The sequence below is a fragment of the Oratosquilla oratoria genome, chromosome 34 (assembly GCF_046742065.1).
Source record: "Oratosquilla oratoria isolate Oo_2021 chromosome 34, ASM4674206v1, whole genome shotgun sequence".
In the NCBI taxonomy this organism is placed as follows: Eukaryota; Metazoa; Arthropoda; class Malacostraca; order Stomatopoda; family Squillidae; genus Oratosquilla; species Oratosquilla oratoria.
In genome coordinates, this window is record NC_134810.1 from 9,760,331 (window position 1) to 9,787,473 (window position 27,143).

Below are 27,143 nucleotides of genomic sequence, written 5' to 3' on the forward strand. Positions count from 1 at the left end.
GTCACTAACTTCCTCAATCCCTCCTCTGATCCTGCCACAAGCGTAGTGTCGTCAGCAAAGAACAACTGGTTTATCTCACACTTTTCTCCATTTTCTTTAACCATCTCCGATCCACTACCCTTGCATTTACCTTCTGGACCACCCCACCCATAAAAATAAATAAATAAATAAATAAGATAAAATAAAAAATAAAAAATTCTCAAACTGTCAGGAAATAGATTAAATTTGGAAGTGGGTAGAAACAACTTTGCCAACCGTATAGTTAATGAGTGGAATTAACTTCCTGCAATGTGGTTAAGTTCAAAGCTTTAAGATTCGTTTAGATAAACAATTATGCAAGATGCTGTAATGACTGCCATTTATATTATTTGATTATTTGTTATTATTTGTCTGTTCATTCGTTATTTGCTTGATTTTCATTTATTATTATTTATCTGTCAGTTTATTATCATTTACTATTTACCTGTTTGTTTATTATTTAACTATACCTATGTATTGTTTATTTTATTTATTATCATTTGTATTATTATTATTTTTTTTTTTTTATCATTTATATATTTTTTCGCACCCGACCTAGTTATGGACCAAAAGGTCTCCTGTCGGCATGTTCCGCTTTTATAATCCTTTGTAGTTATGCACAGGGATATAGACACACAGTTATGCACATGCATGTGTACATACAGGTACGCACGAGCCGCATGTGTACATACATTTAGATAAGCACCTAAGCAAGATGCTGTAATGACTGTCATTTATTTTATATCATCTATTTATTTGTTTTGTTATAATTTCTGTTTATTATCATTTTCTTGATTCTCATTTATTATTAGTTATATGTGAATCTATAATCATTTACTATTTACCTGTTTATTTAACTATACATATGCATTTATTTTATTTATTATTATTTACTTTATTATTGTTATTTATACATCATTATTATCATTCTTTTTTTAATCCGACCTTGATATGGTCCAAACGGTCTCCTATCGGCATCCCCCGCCTTTGTAATCCTTTGTAAATCGAACAGCCAAGGCGACGTAACACGTCCCTGACGAAGTCTCAACTTTACCTCAAACCACTCACTCTCTCCATTTCTGATTCTAACACAGGGTCTACTACTCTCATAAAAAATCTTGACTGCTCTTAATAGCTTTCCTCCTATCCCATATATCTGCAATACCTCCCACAGTGTCTTCCTCTCTACCCTGTCATAAGCCTTTTCCAATTCCATAAAGGCCCTACAAACATCCTTATATTTTCATAAACCTTCCTCATATATGTATCTTACCACAAAATTATGATCCACTCAACCCCTACCTGTCCTAAACCCACACTGTCCCTCACCACTTACTACCTCTGTTACTCTCCTAATCCTCTCAATCAAAAACCTCCCATAAGCCTTCCAAATTACACTTAACAGACTATTCACACTGAAACTACTACACTCTCACTTGTCCCCCTTTCCCTTGAAAAGGGGAACGATACAGGCACTCCTCCAGTCTTCTGACACTCTAGTCTCTTTTAAACAAACATTAAATAGCCTCACCAGCCAGTCCACCATCACTGTACCTTTCTTTTTTAGACATTCTACATGACACCCTTCCAACCCAAGTGCCTCATCTACTCTCATCATCTTAACAACTGCCCTCACCTCATCTTTCCTTATTTCTCCTCTATTTTCCTCGCACATCACTGTCATTGTCTTAGCGCTCCCCACTGCAACTACCTTTCCCTCCCCATCCCCCTTCACATTCAGCAACTGATCAGTAGGTGTTAGAACCTCTCCTACCGTCAGCCCCAGGGTCTGCCAGTGGGTGAAGCCATCGCAACTCAGGATGATTCATTCCGTAATCTAAACCATACCAAAGTCATCAATACAACATCCATCCTGACAGAGGGAGAATGGAACAATAGAATGAAAGTAGGAAAATAAACACCTGCCCAAAATTAGTTGGGCCGGCAGGTGGTAAGCGAAGTATTACAAAACATCCCACCACAACTGCCTCCGAGCGGCAACAATCACGAGTCAGGTGTGTGGGTGGAGGGAAATAATTGGAGACTAATTCTTACTTTTCCCGTTGATTACTTGTCTACTTTTTTTTTTTTTTTTTTTTTTTTTCCCCGTTCCACAGTTGTACCACCAACGCAATGCATATTTGTAAGAACCTTTGTGTAATAACCGGCGTCAATAGGTAGTTACAGCGACATGCATGTTTCATGTGTAGTGTTCTAGTGTGTTTTATATTGTTTAGACCTAACCTTTCCATTATTTATGACTTACAAGTTATGTTTAATCAATTAGTTTTTAATATTCCCATGAGAAACCTTTTTTAGTTGGGATGTATTTTCCTCATTGTGTTAATTCACTGTCCTTGTATTCCATTTATTACATAGAGCATCTATTTCGTCGTTTATTTTCATTCCCGTAGGTCACGCCACTTTCTTCTGTGCCTACGAAGTCGCACTTAAGAGTTCAACTCGTTACTAGGTCAACCTTTACGTGAATATATTTTTGTATAATGGAAATATGTACTCCCTTAATTCATCGAGTGTGATCTCAGCTTTGTGTTCTTATTGACGATAATATAAAAAATTGAAATATTTTTGTTTCATTTGTCTGCTATTTACATTTGCTCGGGTGCAGATTTAAAAGATCTAGAGACAAATTTGTCTCCAAGAAGAAGCAATGAGACAGAGCACATACATGTATAGCAGTGGTGGGATTGAAAACAATAGCAACAGGTTCTCTAACTAAAAGTATGCCAGGTTGGCACAATACAGGCCCAATATAGCCTGCATAAGCCAATTTTTAATTACCAGTTTACGGAACTCATGAAATTCCCAGAAGGAGGTTCGTACGAACTGGTAAGAATCGGCTGAATCCCACGACTGATGAACAGTACGTATACTGTACCGGTAAATTTTCCAGTTCACCATATTTTCCTGTAACATCACTAATGCCAGCTAAGTAATATTCATAATATTAATATTCATTACCTTAAAGGTAAACGCAACAACATATTCTATCCCCAGTCAATTCATTCGGGCTCCATTCTTAAAGTAAAGTTGTGACCTTACCACGGCTCTCCAAGTGTCACCAGTCCAGCACTTCATCAAATCAGCAATATTGATAAGAATTGCACCCGGGATGGACACCACATCAAGCCATTCTCCTTGCCGGTCCTTGATCTGTAATTGCGATTGCTTAGATTAATGGCCTGCTGCCGAGTGGGCAAAGCATGTATGGATAGATTTACCATTATAGATAGTATTGAATCCTGGATCAATATTTTGGTTAGATATTTCCTTCCAGAAATTGAGACAGAAGGAAATAGTTTTTCACAAGGATTGGGTAGGCAGGAGTGGGGGAGGAGAAACACTTTTCGTCAAAAAAAAAAAACAGGTTACTGTATTATCAACAACTCGATTAACCAAGAGTAAATTATGAAATCTATTTGAGAGGAAATTACAGGCAAGAATAAGAAATATATTATTGGCATCCTATATAGACCTCTTAACATCAGCATTGAGCAGACCGATTCCCTGATTCAAGAAATTCACAGGGCGTCCCAGTATAAAAATGTTGTGATCATGGGTGATTTTAACAGTAGAAACATTGATTGAAAAAATCTTGGGATATTAGAAAACTTTTTTTTCAGATATGGTACAAAATAATTTCCTAAAACAAATTATTACTGATCCTACGAGAGGAGAGAATTCTCTGGACTTACTACTAACTAAATATGAGGACCTAACGAGAATCGTAAAAATGAGAGATAGGCTAGGCTCTACCCATCAAAAAGAAATAAGATTTAATATCATATGGGAAGATTTAAAGAGCACGGTAACCTTCTAGTGCCTGACTTCAGGAGAGACAATTTTGATTAGATGAGAAAATATCTAGGACAACTGGTCACTTAAGAGACCAACCCAGAAAACTATGACAGGTTAAGATACATGGTCACCCCGGACGCCATTAGCGGTCAAGTGTCGCGTCACGGAGGGTAATATGCGTACCTTGGGTCAGGTCACTCACAAGCGTGAGGTCAAGAGCACGGTCAGCAATCTGGATGAAACGTACAGTAACCTGACAGCTTTGATTTTGAATGCACAAAATACATAGATTCCCTTCAAAACAATAAGGTCCAATATTAATATTCCCAAATGGATGACAGATAGGCTGAAAATCGAAATCAGAATAAGAAGAAGGCTTTACACCAGAATAAAAACAGAGAAACACACTTTAGATCTAAATATAACGATATGGCTAGACTGGTTAAAAAGAACACACGAACAGTGAAACGTAACTACAAAATTAAGGTTGCCAGACAAGCGAGATCCAAACCAAAGGGCTTCTTTCATTGCTACAGAACAAAAAATAAGGAAAGGATAGACCCAATTAAAAACGACGAGGATGTCATAATAGATTCAGAAGAAAAAATTAGCAAACAAGTTTATCATATTAAGACAACATCGCGGGACTTGCCGTAATGGATTTGGATAGGACAAATTTAGATTTAAAAAGTAGACAGACAAGAACTGTTTTACCAATAGAGTGGTCAACGAATGAAATAGACTTAGTAATCAAGTAGTGACCGCTGAAACTATCAGTTATTTTAAGAAAAAGTAAGACAAATTTATGGATGGGGATGACAGGTGGTAATGGACATGGAACTATGTGATGTAAGCCTTATGGTCTTTTACAGTCTCCTTTATTCATATGTTCTTATATGAAATCGGTAAATGACTGAAACAGGAACTACTAAAAGGCACAAAGTGAAAATCTACGTCCACATAATCCGAGGTACTGATCTTTTCCTCAGACTTTCCCAAACCGCACATCCACGGTTGACATTGGACAAGTAGAGGGGTAGTTTACAAGTCGCTTGCACTAGCGGCTAATAAACTAGCCCCGTGTCAACGAGATTTTAGTGTCAGTGTCAACTCCATTCAGTAGGTTTTATAGCTCTTACCTGCAAACCTCTCACGTCGTCCAGAAACAAGAACGTAAATGTATGGTAGTCGGTGTGGGCTCCCATTCGGGTGACTTCCTCCTTCAGAGGAACTGGTGGATAGTGTATAAAACTTAAATAGCTCTCGTTGGTCTCGGGTCTGAAGCTGTGATACTTGGAGAAGTAGTCGATATCAACACCTTCCAAATTAGAAACAATACTTAATGTAATGTGAGCAAGTGCTATTGTGACATGATAGTTGTCAAACCTACTGAAGTCTCAGGTGTAATCCCCATGGCTCGTCTTCTGTCCGAGCACATAGGCAAAACGCGACGGATTTTCCTACCAACTTTACACCTTAAAAGCTTTATGGAACGAAACGTTAGTAGCAGCGATGTAATTCAAATAATCAAACCCGGCCGTCGCGAGCTTTGATCGCAGGTTCACCGAGCGTAAATCCCACTCGCTACCATCTCGCCACACTGAACGTACCAAACGTACATCAAGTTGTCGATCGTTTTGTACGTTCAGTGTGGCGAAATACAGTGAGCGGGATTCACGCTTAGTAGACCTGCGATTGAAGCTCGCGACGTCCGGGATTGATCATCTACATTAATAGGAGTTTACGTGGCAAGCGTGTGTGGGGTAAGGGAAGGGAAGCCTTTACCCAGAGAATCGGGCGAGAGTGTGTGTGTGTGTGTGTGTGTGTGTGTGTGTGTGTGTGTGTGTGTGTGTGTGTGTGTGTGTGTGTGTGTGTGTGTGTGTGTGTGTGTGTGTGTGTGTGTGTGTGTGTGTGTGTGTGTGTGTGTGTGTGTGTGTGTGTGTGTGTGTGTGTGTGTGTGTGTGTGTGTGTGTGTGTGTCTGTGTGTGTGTGTGTCTGTCTGTCTGTCTGTCTGTCTGTCTGTCTGTCTGTCTGTCTGTCTGTCTGTCTGTCTGTCTGTCTGTCTGTCTCTGAGTCGGACTCTGTGGTTGGCTGGCTAAAGTATCACACGTAAATACTTTTTCATCTTGCTTACCTAAAGTCGCCGACATGCACCTCATAATCCTTATTGATAGTTGTCTGCAAATATCAAAGAAACTATTCATGTTTTTTCTCAAATGCGGGAGCTCGTCGTCAGGCCACGCACCGTCTCCTCTTGTTGTGCAGTTGAAGGCCTCATACATTTCTGTTAAAAGACCCTTTAGGTCTACTCTGCAAGTGTTTGTACATAAAACTGAGCCTTAATCTTGGTTAAATTGACGTAATATATTATCATGCTTTTGAAACTTGTTCCATATAGGTCAGTAGAAGCTACATATTTCGCTTGTTTGCGAAAACGTCGTCATAACTCAAAATATAGAATTTTTCAGGAGAGGCATTTTAAAGTTTCAAAACGCTCTCAATATTATAAAAAGCCCTCAAACACCATAGGTGGAAAAAAATTTGGAGCATCAAATGCGCCTCTAAAGTTTATAGAAGTTGAAACAATCATAATCTTTACTAAGTCTAAAATATTTGTTGGAACAAGTTGGAACATGTAAGGTTATGTCGTTGGGACATTTAGCACTCCCTAGCGGTCAATTTTTGAGCTACAGATATGACACTATTACCAAAAAAAATCCGTGTTTGAAGATGAATATGTCTGTATAGATAACTAAAAAATTCAGTTTTTTGAGTTATGACGACGTTTTCGCAAACAAGCGATTTGTGAACTGGCGGTGCATACACATGGTGGCACACCAGGCCTTTCCCGCCAGCATGCTACTTTTGTTATCCAAAGAGAGTAGCATGCTGCTAACTCTTGCTACTGGGAAAAGTGAATATCAGACTGGGAAGGACCAGCAGCAAGTTTTGCTGTTCACTTGAAGGCTCAAATGAGCAATCATTCCTGGGATTTGTATAGATCAGGGGTTCCCAAAGTGGTCGGTATCGACCCCCAGGGGTCGATGAGACCATCCAAGGGGTCGACAAATAGCCAAGGGGTCGAAAGGGGGTCAGTAGATTGCTATGGGGTCGATGAGACCATCCCAGGGGTCGAAAGGAGTATGTAGATTGCTAGGGGGTCGAAAGGGGTCAGTAAATTACTATGGGGTCGAAAGGCACTCTTTTAAATTAAAGAAATGATCCTGTTCTCTTCCCGTACTGAAAGAGTGAGAATGATCAACCAACCAATATCTAAACTTAAAGAAAAACCATGTCAGTTCACTCTGAGTCAAAAATCCTCCCAATTCTGTGTATGTAGGAAGAATCTCACACACACCCATATCGTGAATGAACATCAAATTGACGAGCTTGTGTAATATCATTGGTTTGAATACTATAGTAATACAATAAAGAATATATGATATCACTCTTAAAGCCATTGGTAAATTATAAATACTTATTCTAAAACATGTTTATGTATATGTGAAAGTGTCTGTATCATTATTGGAACGCCGTCGCCATGATGAATGTTGCCATTTGGCCCTTTTATATATAAAGGATCAAAATAAAAATAAATGAATAAATAAATGAAGATAAACGAATGGAATAGGTAAAATTCACAAACACGAAAACTGTGACTGTGGTACTTTAGAATTACCATAAGTGATTTATGAGACCAAACAACAACTACAGTAAAAAATTAAAACAGTAATATCAACAACCAAAATTATAACAATCATAATGATGATAATAACACTATTGATAACTAAAATTATAATGATAATAAGAAGAGAGTTGGGAGATAGGGTGGATGAAAGAGTATTGGGATGGTTTGGACACATGGAAAGAATGAGTGAAGAAAGACCAGTAAAAGAGGTATAGAAGGCAGATGTGTGGGGAGTGAACATGAGGGGGCGACCTAGGATGAGATGGATGGATGGGGTGACAGGGGCTTTGGGGAATAGGGGAATATCTATTGAGGAAGGACGGGAGAGGACAGAAGACAGGGGTGAATGGAGAATGGTTGTGTATGGATGATGTTGTAATGCATGAGGAGGAATGGATGGGGGGATGGGGGGTGAGGTAGTATGTGTGAGCAAATTTTGACGTAGCCTGAATGGAATTTCTCCCCATCTTCTTTTCTGCATGAGGGGACGGAGAGGGGAGGTCACCGATTTCATGAAGCGGCCTTGCTGTGGATGTGCTGTGTCTTGCGACACTGCCTCTGACCCAGGGTAGTGGACAAGATGCATGGACGACCCGTCATCCAGGAGGTGCCAAGATAAGAGGGAGGATGGAGGGGAGTGGAGTTTATTAGGGATGGAGTGGGTGGGAATGGTTTTTATGCCTTTTTCTTTTTGGCTACCTCCCTTGTAAGGGGGAAAAAGCCTTTGGCATATGTATGTATAATGATAATAATATCACTAGCATTAATAACAACAATAACACCAATAATGATAATAAACTGACATAATTCGTAAATTAATAGTTTGGGGGTCTATAGAAAATCTTAAACTTTATTGGGGGGGGTCGATGAGCTGAAAAGTTTGGCAACCCCTGGTATAGAGGTGAGCATGCAGATTTGTTTATAAGGTATGTGAGTTTTTCATTCTCTTTGTCACCATACAAAGGATTAAACAAGAAGAGCATACCGACAAGAGAACTTCTGGTCCATAACTAGGTCGGATGCGGAAAAAAGTAGATAAATGAATTGAATAAATATAATGACAATTAATAAACAAACAGAAAAATAACAATTTACAATAAATGAATATTAAAATAAACAAATAAATTATGAAAAATCGATGAAATAAAATCAAAGAAAATAAAATAGATGGCAGGTAAATATCACATAGTTTGATATTTGCCTTTGATTTGCTCTTGGTGCTACTTGGCCAGCCAAAAACTTATGCACCAATGGAAGGTGGCGTGATATATTTGCCACAAAGCCTCAAAAGAAAGCATTGCTTACTTTTCTTTGCCCACCTCGACGTATCCACATTTACTTCCAGGCAAGCGCAAGTACTTCATCTTGGTAGATTTTGGAAGCGAAAAGAAGTGCAGAGCTGTCCTGATTGCTTTACCTATCTGTTTTAAGAGAACAACATTATCATACTCTTGTAGAAAAAATGACAACGCCTAAAGTAATTCAGGATATTTTCGGTTTATGCGATGAGAACGGGCACCGTAATATACAGAGATTATTTCTTTATACGTGAGAACAGAATCATGCCACAAAACAAAGAGAAAGATAATAAAAAACATAGGTAAACCTAAAAAAAAAAAAAAAAAAAATGGTGGCCCTGCCATTTTACCCTCATATATACATATATATATATATATAAATATATATATATATATATATATATATATATATATATAAACACATATACATACACACACACACACACACACACACACACACACACATATCTATACATATATATATATATATATATATATATATATATATATATACATATATATATATATATATATATATATATATATACACCAAGAGCTTTATCTCCCTTATAAGAGGGAACTGCCTGGTGTAGGCCTTATGGTGTCTTGCAGTTTCCTTTATTCTTGTGTTCTTATGTACGAGGCGGCAATTGCTGTTAACCCTTTGGCACAAAGTAAATCTTGTCAAATGTCACAATACCAATTAAAAGAACTGCATACATAGAGACCAAGTGGCTTTGTAATGTTATGTCACTACATTTGGTGTAGATACACGTGAGAGAGAGAAAATAATTATTTATACTTCAATTGTCTCGGGACTGTTTATTGGAAATAATAATGCGACTATACTCGACCAAAGCTGCTGTATTGGCAGCGGGACATAATTCCTTATGCAAGAGGGATATACATTACATTTATCATCACCACGAATACATTTGCTTACGTATTACGATTTATACTTTATGGAATAATAATGCTATCATTTACTGACATTTACACGTAGATATGAGAGACGTAACAGTATTGATAATGTTATATTTCCATAATTCCATTTACAGCGGGATGACAATATTAAGAAATTGACTTATGGTGCGCGAACTCTACAGAAAACGAATCTTCAAGGCATGACCTTGCTACAGCTTGTCCTACTCCCGGTTAGTAAACATTTCAGGCTGAGTATTCATACTGTCCACTTACATCACAACCTCTGCGAATTCCTGTACATTCGCGACCCAAGATGTTACTTGTGTTGTAAGATTGTAGGCATTCCTTGTATATACTCTATATCACATGTTAAGCATTGTCGATTCTAGCTTCGTTGACATGGAGCGAGTTTAGTAGCCGCTACTGGTAGCGACTTGCAAACTACCCTTCTACTTCACCATGTCAACAGAAAGTTTGTCAACTTGGTTCTAAACTCTTCTAGCGCCAACACTTACTTGCTCACGGGTAAAGGTGGCTGCACACTTGTTGGCATTTCTCCCTGGCAGACTACTTGCTCTTGCTATTTCGTCTAAGAAACAACTTCGGTTACGATATTTTGTTGTTGTTGTTTTTTATTTTTCAATTGTCAAGTTACTCTAGCGTCATATAGTGAGTAGCTCAATGATGAACTAAGAAGTTAAACCTACACGAATGTCAGACACATTGTTGAGATGTTCTTACGAAAGTCTAGAATATTGTAACTAAAGTCGTTTTGACTTGAACGAAGTAGCAAAGGCAAGCATCGTGCCCCCACCATAAGTTATCTTGCAGCAATCACTAGCTGCTACTAAGATAACTAGCCCCGTATCAACAACAAACGATAGTCTAAGCTCTCATTTCCGAAACATGACAAATGGGTTATTTTGTGTTGAGGAAAACATTTCTGTCATGTTTAGCATGGCGTGAGTATTGCTGCACTTAAAGTTGAAATGACATCCATGTAATCATTCATAGGGCTAAACGAAAACTGAGACACAGGCGACGCAAGACAGCAAAGGCTGCCTCCGTGCTGCTAAACTAAAGCATATTTTGAACTCTGCTGAAATAGTACATCTAGAAGCATTTCAAGAGAGAGAGAAGTTCAAACTAGGAAGTCTGCCTTTGCTTTGTGCTGCGTTGGCTGTGTCGCCTGCGTCTCAGTTTGGGCTTAGGCTTAGTAAGATGGCCATCAACTTACCTCTTCCTCTGGAATGCCGTGGTTGGAGATGTAGACGACGCCAAGGTCAGTGAAGGGCTTAGCCAGTTGGTCCCCGATTCTTCGGTAATCCTCCAGGCTGGGTTCTTCATCTTTACCGACTTCTGCAGAAACCCGTGAATGATAAATAATTATAAGACATATACATATCAACAGCTTTTTATCCTTTACAAAGGAGGTAGCCAAAGTCAAAGGCATAAATCCACTCTCACCCATTTCATCTCCACATGTTCCACTCTCATTCACCATCCTTCCCTTCCTCTTTTCTTGGGTCCTCTTGGATGACGGGTCATCCCTGCATCTTGCCCACTGCCCTGGGTCAGAGGCAAAGCAGCAAGACACAGCACATCCACAGCAAGGCTGCTTCATTTAATCGGCGACCCCCCCCCTCTCATTCCCCTCACGAGGAAAATAAAAAGAGGGGGAGAAATCCCTTCGGGATAATAAGTAATAACAATCTTAAAGGTATGCATTATGAACGGAATGGCGCTGTTCTTGTCAGTCCTCGGCGCTCTGATGGTGTGTGTGTGCGCGTGTGTGATTCACCATGGTCTTGGATCACGTGTTGAGCTCGTAATCGACAGCTACTACCCTCCCGGTTGAGAGCTCGGAGCTCGTATATGTTGCATCCAGCTCCTTGCCCACCTGTATGTGCGTTTATCTCTTTCTCTCTCTGTGTGTGTGTGTGTGTGTGTGTGTGTGTGTGTGTGTGTGTGTGTGTGTGTGTGTGTGTGTGTGTGTGTGTGTGTGTGTGTGTGTGTGTGTGTGTGTGTGTGTGTGTGTGTGTGTGTGTGTGTGTGTGTGTGTGTGTGTGTGTGTGTGTGTGTGTGTGTGTGTATGTGTGTGTGTGTGTGTGTGTATGTGTGTGTGTGTGTGTGTGTGTGTGTGTGTGTGTGTGTGTGTGTGTGTGTGTGTGTGTGTGTGTGTGTGTGTGTGTGTGTGTGTGTGTGTGTGTGTGTGTGCGTGTGTGAGTGTGTACAATAGAAGGATGAGCGACAATTCCTACTACAAATCATACAGCTGTACTGTGGCAGGTCAAAAGTAAAGACTACAGTGACAGAGAAAAGGATAGCTCAGCGGGATATTGCAACTCCGATTAAAGCAACATCAATGACCGTCATGCCTCTCCGATAACCTTCGCTCGACTGACGATATTATGCAATAATATGGAGCCATGTAGGGGGGGACAAATATTGCACAATAAAACTGAATCAATATATTATATAAATAATATCAATCATGTAGGACTAGCTTTACACTTAAATTATTTTGTGTTTTCTTTATCGGAATATTTCCGCACCACTAGTTAACCCAGATATTGGAAGCATGCGAGTCTCGTATCTTCCTGGTTGCTGATTCGAATCCCGCATTCTTCTCCGATGCCCACTAATGACAGTTACCAGGCGCATAAAAGGACAAAGGTGATGGCGTGGGCTACAACGACGCGCCTTCTGGTGTACGCTTCTCGCCTTCTTGGGCCATATGCATTTATTTATTTATTTATTTATTTTTTTTTTTTTTCATGACCACGAAACGCTATACCGTTAACACGGTTTTCCGATTAAATAAAGGAACTGACGTGCGGGAAATAATAAACCCTTGAAAAAAGGGGGGTCTACCTATCCCATATCAAAGTATTATTCATATTTGTATCATGAAAACTTGTTTTAAGTGCTTATAAGTTTGACTCGCGAAAATGGAGCACGAGAATTGGAGAGTGTACGAGCATACTCGCGTTCGCCAAATATAACCACGATCTTCTCTACAGGAATTGTATAGTTCACTTTGGGGCAACCTTGTGGCAGTTGCTGTAGTTAATTTTACATCTACAGTGGCTAATACCGATGCTTCAGGAAGTGAACCAAAGGGGCCACCATTCTGCATCGTGGAAAGTCTTTCATTGTTTAAGATCTCACATGAAACCTTATGGTATATGAACTGTAGATCCCACTGTCGGAGGAAAGAATGTTGTGAGAAGATACTTATGTTACAATCGCTCTCTGTGATTTCCTTCAGCGTGAAGAGGATCACAGACAGTGATCGTAATACATTTATCTTCGTACAACATGTTTTTCTTTTCTCCGATAACAGGAGCTGTCGTTCATCTTATCAGTGTGTTGGAACATAGAACTTGTTTATGATATATACACTGATAGCAAGGCCACATTTCCATTGCTAGATATGGAATTCTTTTGGTAGTACGCATCGCTGTGAATCGTCTCGGTCTTATAATGCGTGTAAATAAAGATTTACTAATATGGCACTCGTAAACAGACCAGGATACAAGCCACACACACCCCCACCCCCAACGCCCCGAGTATGATACACTCATATCGAGTTTGATTCTCCTTGGATAAACACTTTTTAGTGCGAATTTATTATTTGAATTATATTTGTGAATTATATATGATTTTACATACAATTACAAGCAAAACAGACTTAGGTTTCTGGACCAATCTCCAAGCCAACAGCATTATTCTTGGGGTTAAGATATCGACGTGTTTCAAGTATCGGTTATCGCCTTATCGGTTCGCCCCCCGCCCCTCAAATAACATTCCTGGATCTGCGCCTGCTCGTAAACTGAGGTATGTTGCGGAACGAGCAGTGACGTATATGATCTTAAAAATTAGACAATGCTGTTATTGTCTACGCCGATTTCTTGATGACACTTTTCTGATTATATGTACATACATACATATACCAAAGGCTTTTTTCCCCTACATGGGGGGTAGCCAAAAAGAAAAAGGCATAGAAACCACTCCCACCCATTCCATTTCCTATATATTCCACTCCCCTCCACCCTCCTCCCTCCCTCTTATCTTGACACCTCCTGGATGACGGGTCATCCCTGCATCCTGTCCACTGCCCTGGGTCAGAAGCAGTGTCGCAAGTCACAGTGCATCCACAGCAAGGCCGTTTCATAAATTCGGCGACCCCCCTCTCCGTCCCCTCATGCAGAAAAGGAGAAGACGGGGAGAAATCCCTTCGGGCTGCGTCAATCATCTTCTCACATATACCCCCCCACCCACTCCCCCTCATGCATCATAGTATCATCTATACACAACCCCTCTCCATTCACCCCTATCTTCTGTCCTCTCCCGTCCTTCCTCCACAGACATTCCTCTCTTTTGTAATGCCCGTCTCACCCCATCCATCCATCTCATCCTAGGACGCCCCCGCATATTCACTCCTTCCACCTCTGCCTTCCATACTTCTTTTACTAATCTTTCTTCACTCATTCTTTCCATGTGTCCAAACCATCCTAATACCCTTTCATCAACCCTATCTCCCAGTTCCCTTTCCATCCCTGTTCTCCTCCTCACCTCCTCATTTCTTACTCTATCTAGCCTAGTAACCCCCATCATACTTCTCAGACATTTCATCTCAAACACATTCAAACTCCTTCTCTCTTCCTCTCTCATGTTCCATGTTTCTGCCCCGTACAATGCTCTTGGTACAATCACTCCTTCATATAACCTCCTCTTATCATCCATTCCCCGATGTCTATTTCTCATTACACTTTTTAATCCACCAAGGCATTTACTCGCTTCTCTCAATCTACATTCTACCTCCACCCCCACTCCTCCCTTTCCTGCCACATTTGGACCCAAATATCTAAAACTATCCACTTCCTCCAGTCTTTCACCCTTAATGCTCACCTCCAGCCTGCTGTCACTCTCTCCCTTTGTACATCTCATCACCTTACTTTTACCCACATTTATCTTCAGCTTCCCTCTTTCACACACCTTCTCAAACTCTGTCACTAACTTCCTCAATCCCTCCTCTGATCCTGCTACAAGTGCAGTGTCGTCAGCAAACAACAACTGGCTCACCTCCCACTCTTCTCCATTTTCTTTAATCATCTCCAACCCCTGACCCACTACCCTTGCATTCACCTCTCGCACCACCCCATCCATGTAAAGATTGAACAGCCAGGGTGACATAACACATCCCTGACGAAGTCCCACCTTTACCTCAAAACATTCACTCTCTCCATTTCTAATCCTAACACAAGCTCTACTACTCTCGTAAAAACTCTTGACTGCTCTTAACAGCTTTCCTCCTATCCCATATATCTGCAGTACCTCCCACAGTGCCTTCCTATCTACCCTGTCATATATATATATATATATATATATATATATATATATATATATATATATATATATATATATTCTTGTAACCACTTAAGAAAAAGAAACACAGAAATCCCAAGCGCTTTCGTGTAATTCACATCCTCAGAGGAGAATACAGACAAAAGTACAATACAAAGACAATATAAACGGAAAAGTGTAATACTAGAGGAGGTGACAAGGCGTCATACGAAAAAATATAGGAGAGGTCACAAGGCACCACACGGAAAAATTAGGAGAGGTCACAAGGTCCCACACGGAACCATGCCATTTGTCCACTCTTGGGGTTAACCAAAATCTCCTATACCGAATTGTTTACAAATGTTCTTAATTATGTAATCATCTAATTTATACAAACCATTACTTATGTTCAAATTGACTGACTCAGTTTGTTTGATAAGGCTACTTTCAATGATGTTCCTGTTAACAACAGTATTACATGATAAAATTGACGATGCCTTAGTCCAGTCTATACAATGATTATGATCCCTCATGTGCACAAATAAAGCATTAGAGTCTTGTCCTGTTCTGACACTATATTTATGTTGCTTTATTCTAGTTGAGAGATCTTTACCTGTTTGCCCTACATAAAAATTCCCACAATCTTTACAAGGAACCTTGTATATGCAGCCACATGAATTTTTTGGAGAATTCTTAATAATCAATTTCTTGAATGTGCATGAATTGTTGAAGACTACATTAACATTCCATGTTTTGAGTAAATGAGGAACCTGAGAAAGACTTTCACTAAATGGCATGACTAAAAGATTCTTGGTTTCAAAGGGAGGTGTAGGCTGATTTCTATAAAAAGTTTTCTTGGCTTTTTTTTTGAGAGCGTTATTTATTAAAAGTCTTAGGTCCACATTATTCTTAATATTTATGTTAAACTTAGGAATAATCCCCTAAATATTGTTAATACTCAGTTTAACAAAAAAATGAAGTTGTTGTTAAAAGGGGAAGATTTTTTGATATAGCAATTTTCTTCCATCTCACCTTCTCTTCCATATATGTACGGACTCATCAAGACACATAAGCCAAACAACCCAGTAAGACCTATCATTAGTTCAACCGGGTCAGTCTCGTATAAGCTGTCCAAATGGCTTGTGTCTTTACAAAACCCCTTAGTTGGTAACATTTCAAATTCAAATATTAAGAATAATGTGGACCTAGTTGAGAAACTTAATAATCTAAATATTGATTTCGATTTCAAACTTGTAAGTTTTGATATAACTTCTTTATTTACGAAAGTCCCAATTGATGATTTGATTGTATATCTCACGGAGACCATAGATGAGTTGTCTTTACCGATTTCACCTTTGGTTTGTATAGAACTCATCAAGTTATGTATCAAGGATTGCAAGTTTGAATTTCATGGTGAATATTACACTCAAAAATTTGGTATGACAATAGGTAATCCCCTTTCGCCAGTGTTAAGTAACCTATATATGGAATTTTTTGAAAAGAGGTTACTAAGTAATATTTTACCATCTCAGGCTGTTTGGTACAGATATGTAGATGATGTTTTATGCCTGTGGCCTTCTACAGAAAATTTGGACACATTTTTAGTTTCACTTAATAACTTAGCTCCTTCTATTAAGTTCACAGTAGAATCAGAAATTGATTGTAAATTGCCTTTTCTTGATTGTCTTATTCATAGAGAAGGCAATATTTTTAAATTCAGTATTTATAGGAAACCTACTAATGTAATGTCATATGTCCACTACTACTCTGGTCACCACAACAAAGTCAAATATTCAGTGTTCTCCTCAATGTTCTTACGTGCTCTACGCATATGCAGCCCGGAATTTATTGATGAGGATTTGAAAATATTTTCAACATTGGTTTAAGCTTAAAGTACCCTAAGACTTTTATAAATAACGCTCTCAAAAAAGCCAAGAAAACTTTTTATAGAAATCAACCTACACCTCCCTTTGAAACCAAGAATCTTTTAGTCATGCCATTTAGTGAAAGTCTTTCTCAGGTTCCTCATTTACTCAAAACATGGAATGTTAATGTAGTCTTCAACAATTCATGCACATTCAAGAAATTGATTATTAAGAATTCTCCAAAAAATTCATGTGGCTGCATATACAAGGTTCCTTGTAAAGATTGTGGGAATTTTTATGTAGGGCAAACAGGTAAAGATCTCTCAACTAGAATAAAGCAACATAAATATAGTGTCAGAACAGGACAAGACTCTAATGCTTTATTTGTGCACATGAGGGATCATAATCATTGTATAGACTGGACTAAGGCATCGTCAATTTTATCATGTAATACTGTTGTTAACAGGAACATCATTGAAAGTAGCCTTATCAAACAAACTGAGTCAGTCAATTTGAACATAAGTAATGGTTTGTATAAATTAGATGATTACATAATTAAGAACATTTGTAAACAATTCGGTATAGGAGATTTTGGTTAACCCCAAGAGTGGACAAATGGCATGGTTCCGTGTGGGACCTTGTGACCTCTCCTAATTTTTCCGTGTGGTGCCTTGTGACCTCTCCTATATTTTTTCGTATGACGCCTTGTCACCTCCTCTAGTATTACACTTTTCCGTTTATATTGTCTTTGTATTGTACTTTTGTCTGTATTCTCCTCTGAGGATGTGAATTACACGAAAGCGCTTGGGATTTCTGTGTTTCTTTTTCTTAAGTGGTTACCAGCATATTTCTGATCACGTGTTCAAGTGGTTTATTTGCAAATATGTATATATATATACATATATATATATAGATATATATGTATATATAAATATATATATATATATTCATATATATATATATAATACATATATATATATATATATATATTAGATATATAGATAGATAGATCTCTTGCGGTAACGTAAAATAGTATATCAAATATAGGTCGAGACCATTCAAATGCGATCCACTTGTACAATAGTCTAAAATGCATTCCATCCTAAAGGACCCCAAAACCAAATAAAAAGCCCATACCAGTTTAGAAATATACTCGTGTATAAGGTTTACAGTGGAAAAACGAATTACTTGAAAAAGTACAAGGATTATATGGAGTAAACTCCGTACTAACTGATATCTCCAATGTCGACGATAGGGAGAGACGCTTGCCGTGCTTTCGTAGCCATGACTGCTCATAAGCGACGCATCAAACCTTCAACAGCTGCTGCGTAGTACTATCAAGAGTTGCCAGTTGCCGGTGAGATTACTTTAATTAAGCTTCACCAACTTATTACAAAAATCTTGTATAAAATTAGAAAAAAAATAATGATTAAGACCAGAAAAATTATATAAAGTAATAATCATAAAGCATTCATGGTAGTGTAGTAGATATGGGGAAATAATTTATTGTTATAGTAACTGTGCACTTGGTACACCGAGTCGCTGATTTCTTCTTCTTCTTCTTCTTCTTCTTCTTCTTCTTCTTCTTCTTCTTCTTCTTCTTCTTCTTCTTCTTCTTCTTCTTCTTCTTTCTGAGTGGATTGTGACATTCAATATTTCGGTCCTCCCCAAGGGTGCCTCTGTGTACCCCACGAGCATGCTATACCCGTTGCACTGAGAACTGGCCGTTAGGGCGGAGCACTGGGAGTTCCCCTGTGGTGCCACATCTAATTATTTCATAATTTTATTTTATTTTATAATTCTATTTTATGATTTTATAATGTTGCCACATATGATTATATTATAATTTTTGTCACACACCACCACTGGGGTAAAATTCAAAGCAATTTTTTCTATACAAAGGTTTCGTTTCTTCGAGTGTAGACATGGCATATGGAAAAGAGAGAGCGACGTTGCCGCTACATCTAATCTCTGGCCCCGCCCCCCTCACACTGCATTCAGAAAACATTGCATCCACACGCACGTTCTCGCCATGGATGCCCATGTGTGGCAACACCGGGAAATCTCCTAGCCCCGCCTTATCGGTCATTTCTCCTTGCGCTGACTATAGTATCGGTGCAAACTGTATGCATATGGAGGTAGAGGGTACTGGACCCGACTCTGGTGGTGACGATGGTCAGAAAAGCCAAATAAGGTCACCGCCGTAGGTCAAGTCGGGTCAGGACGTAGGGTCAGTCACCACTTATAAACTGCTTGCCCCGAGAGGGCAGGAAATTTTACACCTGCAGCAAAAAAAAAAAAAAAAAAATCCAAATAATGTATCAGTGGGTTCCATCTCCTGTGGGACTGTACGGCAACGAGATGGCGGACGGTCCCGTGTAGAAAGGGTGCCTTGGCGCCAGAAGAAGACCAGATCCCCGCCACGTTCAAGGTCAGCGACGCCTTGCATAGAATCAACTAAGCCACATGGAAAACCTGCCTTAGGTCAACCCCCCCCCCCCAATTTTCCTTTTGTCCCTGGACACATGTTATTCATGATATACATTATGATAAAGTAGTAGCCTCTATCTGTCTGTCTAATTGTTTATTTGTTTGATCACGAACTCCTCCTAGGGTTTTAGAGATAGACCCCCATAACCATATATATTCTGATACCCTATTACTCCAGGTACTTGGATAACTATATTTCATTTAAAAAAAAAATGGTCAGCTTTAAGGGTTAAAGTTAGGAGGTTTAGGTAGTATCCCCTTAAGTCGCGTAATATTTTTTGTGACTTAAGAATCAATATGATTAAACAAATTATTGTATGTATCCATAAATATTATCTACATTTGTGAAATTAATGTTGCCACAAACCATGATAGCTTTTGTAAGAAGAAAGCATGTATATGTAAAATGATTGTATAATTTGACCAAAGGTTGAAATATTGGTTATTTTCATTTAATCTTAGTGCGGGCGGAAATTGTTTATTCACAAACTCCTACGTTTTTGCAGATAAACCCCAATAACCATATATATTCTGAAGATGATAAACTAGATACATTTCTTCACCTTTTAGCTGTAGACATTTATTGCCAAACCACATACACACGCACACAAAAGAATGTGTACACATGATATTTGTGTCTGTGTATGCATGTATTTTCAAACTAGGGTTTGCCAACCTTCGGGAATGGGGCGCACACCTAGGAGGGGGAGTATTTAAAATTATATTTAATGAAAAAAGTATTTTGGTTAGGGTTAAGGGTTAAAGTTAGGTGGTTTATGGTGAGGGAACACACCACTACTATAGTTCCCTCTTAAGTTATTATTTTTGTAACATAAGAATCAATTTTATTAAACAAACCGTTGTATGTGTTCATAGATATTATTCATATTTGTGAGATTAATGTTGCCACAAACCATGATAGCTTTTGTAGTAAAAAAAAAACCATGCAAATCTAAAATGATTGTACAGTTTTACCAAATGTTGAAATATTCTATTGTAGTGAAGTGAGGGATCACTTCAAGACACTACGGGACCTCCTCGGGAATGCCTCCATTGTCCTAGACCGCCTGGGGGCAAACAGCACTTCCAACGTCGGACGAATACAAATAATACAGACAGCCAACCTGATCTGTTCCTTCCCCGTGGGAGTCTTTCTATGACCCCCTCCAGCTGGGACCAATCAAATGGACCCCCTCTCCGGTAGAGAACACAAAATATTGCGCGTGTCATTCCTTTATGGCTGCACATCTCTCCCACCCCCGAACACACACACACAAACACATCTCTTGATACAAAACCATTCACCACAGACCCTAACACTACCCCACCCATAAAGTATTGGAAAACAGTCCCTAAATCGGCTAGCTTGTAGTGTTCTGTAGCCAACACGTGTAATTACCCCTTCAGGACCCGTGATCGCAGAGTACGGGATAAACAATAGTCACCCCTTAGAACATGCGTTCGACTAAACATGATTTCAACTAAATTTAATATCTACCATCGTCGCTTTGGACAAGATGCGAGGAAATGTACACAGCCGTGCACCTTCTCACCGGCACCGTTAAACAAGATGGGCGAACGCTAACGGCGCACAGCGTTCGCCAACATACATCGAAACTCTTCTTCGTATTTGATCCACTCTCCAACACCACATACCTCATCGATACAGCTGAAGTCAGTGTCCTGCCTGCCACAGCAAGCCAGCAATCACTGCCGCCGATGTCTTCCCTCTACGCAGCCAACGGCACCAAGATACCCGTTTTCAAGAGGAAGACACTTCAGCTAGAACTCAACCTTCGCCGATCCTTTGAGTGGACCTTCTACGTTGCATCAGTTTCCCAACCCATCCTTGGCGCCGATTTTTTGACCCACTTCGATCTCCTGATCGATATTAAAAATCGCAAGCTCCACGACCCCCTTACATCGATGTCATCCAACGCCAGGCCAACAACCGGAGTAAGTAGCCAGCTTTCAACCATCAGTGCCGATAACAAGTTTGCTTCTCTCCTCAGGAACTTTCCTGCCTTGACACAACCTTACTCCACGACCACGACTGTGAAACACCACGTAGTGCACCACATAGAGACTACGGGACCTCCAGTCTACGCCAAAGCCCGTCGTCTGGCTCCGGAACGCCTCAAGCTAGCCAAGGCAGAACTGGAAGCCCTCATGCGTCAAGGTATCATTCGTCCAAGTTCAAGCAACTGGTCGTCAGCTCTCCACATCGTCCCCAAAAGCAACGGCGACAGCAGGCCATGCGGTGACTACCGCGCCCTCAACTCACGAACTGTGATGGATAAGTACCCAGTTCCCAACATACAGGAGTTTTCCTCACACCTTGCAGGAACTCGCGTATACTCCCGGATCGATCTTGTAAAAGCCTTCCATCATATTCCGGTCAACCCGCCCGACATCCCCAAAACAGCTGTCACAACACCTTTTGGCTTGTTCGAATACGTTCGAATGCCCTTCGGCCTCAAGAACTCTGCCCAAACTTTCCAGAGATTCATGGACGAAGTCCTACGAGGCCTGCCTTTTTGCTTCACCTACATCGACGATGTGCTCATCGCCAGCCCTGACGAAGCCACACACCAAGACCATCTGAAGCAAGTCTTTACCCGCCTACAAGACTACGGCATCCACATCAATCTCGAGAAATCTGAGTTCGGTGTGTCATCCATCAACTTTCTAGGACACACCGTCACACCTTCAGGCGTCACCCCTGTCTCATCCCGCTGCGACGCCATCCAGAGTTTCCCGAAACCTACAACACAGCGCCAACTCAAGCAATTCCTTGGTATGTTAAATTTCTATAATCGTTTCATTCCAGGCTGCGCTCAACTGCTCCAACCGCTCTACTCCATGATCAAGCCGTGCAAGAGGGGACGTTCCATCGTACTCAACTGGGACGCCGAAACTGATGCAGCTTTCATGGCAGCCAAAGAAGCACTCGGGAATGCTACCGCCCTTAGTTTCCCTATTCCTGATGCCATCACTTCCATCTCGACAGATGCTTCAGACACAGGTGTCGGCGCAGTTCTGCAGCAATACATCAACGATGCCTGGAAACCCATCGCCTTCTTCTCAAAGAAGCTCAACAATGCCGAGAAGAAATACAGCGCCTTCGACAAGGAACTCCTAGCCATCTACAAGGCTGTCAACAGGTTCAGGTATTTCATCGAAGGACGACAATTCCACATATACACCGACCACAAACCAATCACAACAACATTCATTCATAACAAGACAACATACTCCCCTAGACAACTCCGACACATAGATTTCATCTCCCAATTCACCACAGATATTCGTTTTGTTCGAGGTGAAGATAACTGTCCTGCCGACACACCCTCAGGCAACATATCTGCAGTCTCTACCTCTCTCATCGACTACGCCGCCATCGCTGCAGACCAAGCTGGTGATACCGAGCTGCAGCGATTGATGGAAAACCCCGCGTTGCAGATGAAGAAGGTACAGCTCCCTGGAACCAACACTGAGCTCTATGCCGATGTATCCACGGACACCATCCGTCCCTACTTGCCCGAGAACCACAGGTATCCCTTGTTCCGCCATTTACATGACCTCTCCCACCCAGGTATTCGAGCTTCGCAGCACATGATGTCATCACGCTTCATCTGGAGTGGAATCGCCAAAGACGTTCGCCACTGGACCCGCACCTGCGTCAAATGCCAAGCTTCCAAGGTCACACGCCACACCATCTCCCCTCCAGGTACCTTTCGCCCAGTCTCCACTCGACTCGAGCACGTCCACATCGACATCGTCGGACCGCTTCCCTTCTCCGACAGCTTCAGGTATATTCTTACTTGTGTAGACCGTTTTACACGCTGGCCCGAAGCAATCCCGCTTACTGACATAAGCACAGAAACAGTAGCCAAAGCTTTTATAACCACCTGGATTTCAAGATTCGGTACACCACTCAGCCTCACATCCGACCGTGGTAGCCAATTTGAATCCAATCTATGGAACAAGGTTATGTCTTTGCTAGGTATCCGGCGTTTCAGAACAGCAAGCTACCATCCCCAATCCAACGGACTCGTCGAACGCTTCCACCGACAACTCAAGGCTTCACTTGCAGCAACAGCACGCGACCGCACCAACTGGTCTACGGTGCTTCCAATGGTCTTCCTCGGTATACGCACGTCCCTCAAGGAAGACCTTGGCCACTCCTCTGCAGAACTTCTTTATGGCACTCCACTCCGTCTGCCCGGTGAGTTTCTTGCATCTGCCCCTATAACGCAGCCCTGCAGCGTTCAAAATTATGCTACTAATCTTACAGATACAATGCAGAAACTCCAGCCAGTGCCACCGCGTACCTCACCTACAAGAGCGTTTGTGAGCCAGGACCTCGAAGACTGCTCACATGTTTTCGTTCGCGTGGAGGGAGTAAAGAAGCCTCTTCAACAACCATACGATGGCCCATATAGAGTCGTCAAGAGGACAAGGAAGAACTTGACCATCGATCGCCGTGGAACCACTGACGTCATCTCCATAGACCGCGCCAAGCCTGCATACCTCCTCTCGGAAAACGAACAAGATCCTGTTGCTCTTCCGACACCTCCGGACACACGGGCTACAAACCACAAACACACTACAAAGAAAAAACAGATATCGTTCCTCCTGCCTCGTCACTAGGGGGAGAGTTCTGTAGTGTTCTGTAGCCAACACGTGTAATTACCCCTTCAGGACCCGTGATCGCAGAGTACGGGATAAACAATAGTCACCCCTTAGAACATGCGTTCGACTAAACATGATTTCAACTAAATTTAATTAATATAAATAACAATGTTCACTGTAACAACTTAATTTATTTTGTAAATAAAACAAAACATATCCCTCTACATCCTGTAAGAAGCATATTTATGTATTGTAAATATATTTTGAATAATTGTATACTAAAGACCAAGAATCCAGAATTTCGCCACAAATATTGTAAATACCATCATCATCATTTCTAATCAACAGATTAGTCATGGGATTGACTATAAATACCCTAACTTCTTTAAGGAAGAGTACCAAGCTGTTTGCACCGAACACGGCAGTGTTCATCCCTAGGGTGCATAAGGGTAAATAAACCGCGGTGATCATTGCGATCTTACGGGTGCCTTCTGATAAGAACATACTTGCCGTCGGCGCAGAGTGTGGAAACACTCATTCCAAATGTGCCCAAGGGAACCATACCACGGCAAACTAAATGGTGTGTTCTGACTCCCCACTATGAAAAACTTCCCATACCTTGTCCCTACGACTCGTTCCAGGCTGACCGTTTCTAACTAGGACATTTGTAGTAACCACTACAAGCTCCTACCTAGTGCTCCATGATGATTCCAACACATGACGGATGCTTTTCGAAAATGTCGACAAAATTCATGTACTGGTGTTTCTTGAAAATAGGGTGAGGTTCCATGTTGGGTGTACAGTTCATGTGAGGGAACAAAACAAAATTGTGTTTAAGGTTTTATCTTAATATATATATATATATATATATATATATATATATATATGTATATATATATATATATATATATATATATATATATATATATATATATATATTAATCATTACACAATATTTATTTACAGAAATGAAATCATGTCTATCGAGATACCAGCGTAAGCCAATGTTTGGCGGTAATCTGCCAACATCTTACTCCACAAATTATAATTCATTGGCGTGCTTTGGCGTACTTGCGCATATGAACTTGAACTCACCTCCAAAGTTGTAGGTCGTAACATTACTCATAGAAAGGGCATGTAACACTAACCGCTCACAATCCGACTTATTACACCTTTTTTTTTTTTTTTTTTTTTTTTTTTTTTTTTTTTTTTTTTTTTTTTTTTTTTTTTTTTTTTTTTTTTTTATCCGGGTGATGTTCACTAAAATTGTTGTCTTTCCCTAGACTGTCAGGCCGAGGAGTCCCGTCTCCATGCAGAATGCCACAGTGTTTTCCCACAAGGCCCTTAAGGAGTATGCTGTGTTTGCGTGCGTAATTATGTTCAATGCAGTCTTCCATAACGTGTTGTATGATATGAGGATATCTGCAATGTGATCATCCAGCCTCTCATGGTGAATTAGAAAGGCTGGATGGTGGCCGCGCCGCAGCCTGACCAGGTGGCCTTTGTCCTTTCGGGGGAGAGAGGATTCGGAGGAATGGATATCAGGGGGCCAGGTATGCAGCAGTGCGCTATCCTTCAGACTGCTGATGAAACAGTAAGCAATATGATTATGGATATGCTACTGGAGATGGGTGCAATGTAGATATTTGGGTGTTGTTTTGACTTTTCTTGGTGTGCGTGGGTGTTCTGCCATGTAGTGTAGTGGGTGGGCTGTATTTGTGGAGGTTGCGGTGTCTGTGTGCCTCTCATGTCATGGTGGTCATTGAGTTTTAGGATTTATGTCTGATGATGTAAATAGTATTGTATATGTACAACCTGTAATGGTAGTGAGGACTTTCTTCTGTATAGTCACTAAGGTATTGTGGTGTCTAAAAGAGGTTAGGGCTCCATGTAGAGCTCGCATAATTCATTATTGGGCTTCTATAGTGTTTGTATATTCTAGTTATAGTTTCTTCGTTGTGTACAAATGTCGTACCCGCAAGTGTTTTAGGCACATTGAGTCTAGGTGTGCATTTTGCCCCTTTTTTGTGACGTGTTGTTTGAATGACATGGATGTATCGTATGTTACGCCAAGAATGTTGGATGACTTTGTGTGATATGAGGGTGTTCCTCATAAAGAGGTGAGGTATATATTTGTGTTCTGTTATCCAGCTGAACTTAATACCAAAACTATGAACTTTTTTCAATACAATTTTCATTTAAAACTAGATCCATGTTAGAGGTTTCGTGTTTATCCTCCTCCTTTACTGTGATTTCCAAATATCAGTGATTCTCCAAATGTGGAACTGTGATATAAATTTGACACGATAGAGTACCAATAAAGGATTAATATTATTGCTCTTTTAGTTTTGGGCCACAGCCTCAACTATCCTCCGCATGAGCTAATTTAAAATGCCACAAGTAGTGCGGTGTCTTGAGCCTTTCAATATCGTCCACAATTTCTGAAATTCCTACCTTGTTTTGTATTTTGTCGCGATGCTTCTATGACACCGCTGTAACGATCCACTCACTATGAATTAGCCTATGGCAAGAGTGGACTTTACACACACACACACACACACACATACACACACAAATATATATATATACATATATTATATATATATATATATGTATACATATATATATACATATATATATATATACACATATATATATACATATATTATATATATAATATATATACACTCACTATCCGAGTTACGACCTGTGCGACTTACGTCCACCCGTACTTACGACCTCATTCAGCAGATGCCTACAAGCACATATTATGAGTTTACTGGTTTACTGTACGTTTGCACGTGGCGTCCAGCATCCCGCACGACAGTTACGGCAGCACAGCACAGCATCTCATCAAGGTTGCGCTGTCTGCCATAATTATAGTATTTCTACCATAATTTAGTGTGTGCTTACCATCTACCATACGATGTCTACCATATACCATAATTTTACTGGAATTGATATTATACCGTATTTCGATTCCCAGTTCCCACCGATAATCAGGGCAGGTGGGAATGGTCAGAAAGGGCAGTTTTGCCAGATCGGTGATACACGCTT

At 40.3% G+C, this 27,143-nt stretch overlaps 2 protein-coding genes across 5 annotated transcripts in view; both read right to left on the reverse strand.

Moving 5' to 3' along the window:
• Positions 1–18,350, reverse strand: part of LOC143018049 (uncharacterized) — a 29,007-nt gene extending 10,657 nt beyond the window's left edge. Inside the window, exons 1-6 of one of the 3 annotated variants that reach the window (XM_076173088.1) lie at positions 18,193–18,350; positions 10,985–11,106; positions 8,831–8,946; positions 5,972–6,147; positions 4,977–5,155; positions 3,082–3,192 (exon numbers count right to left, since the gene is read on the reverse strand). In XM_076173088.1, the coding sequence (XP_076029203.1) occupies positions 3,082–3,192; positions 4,977–5,155; positions 5,972–6,147; positions 8,831–8,946; positions 10,985–11,106; positions 18,193–18,247 (759 nt within the window). In that variant the 5' untranslated portion in view covers positions 18,248–18,350. Of the gene's footprint in view, positions 1–3,081; positions 3,193–4,976; positions 5,156–5,971; positions 6,148–8,830; positions 8,947–10,984; positions 11,107–11,214; positions 11,369–18,192 lie in introns of those variants that run through there. The other 2 variants (XM_076173087.1, XM_076173086.1) reach the window with 2 other exon arrangements.
• Positions 18,317–27,143, reverse strand: part of LOC143018050 (uncharacterized) — a 35,468-nt gene continuing 26,641 nt past the window's right edge. The window contains exon 7 of one of the 2 annotated variants that reach the window (XM_076173090.1): positions 18,317–18,361. In XM_076173090.1, coding sequence (XP_076029205.1) covers positions 18,341–18,361 — 21 coding nt within the window. In that variant the 3' untranslated portion in view covers positions 18,317–18,340. The remainder of the gene's footprint in view (positions 18,362–27,143) is intronic. The other variant, XM_076173089.1, reaches the window with a different exon arrangement.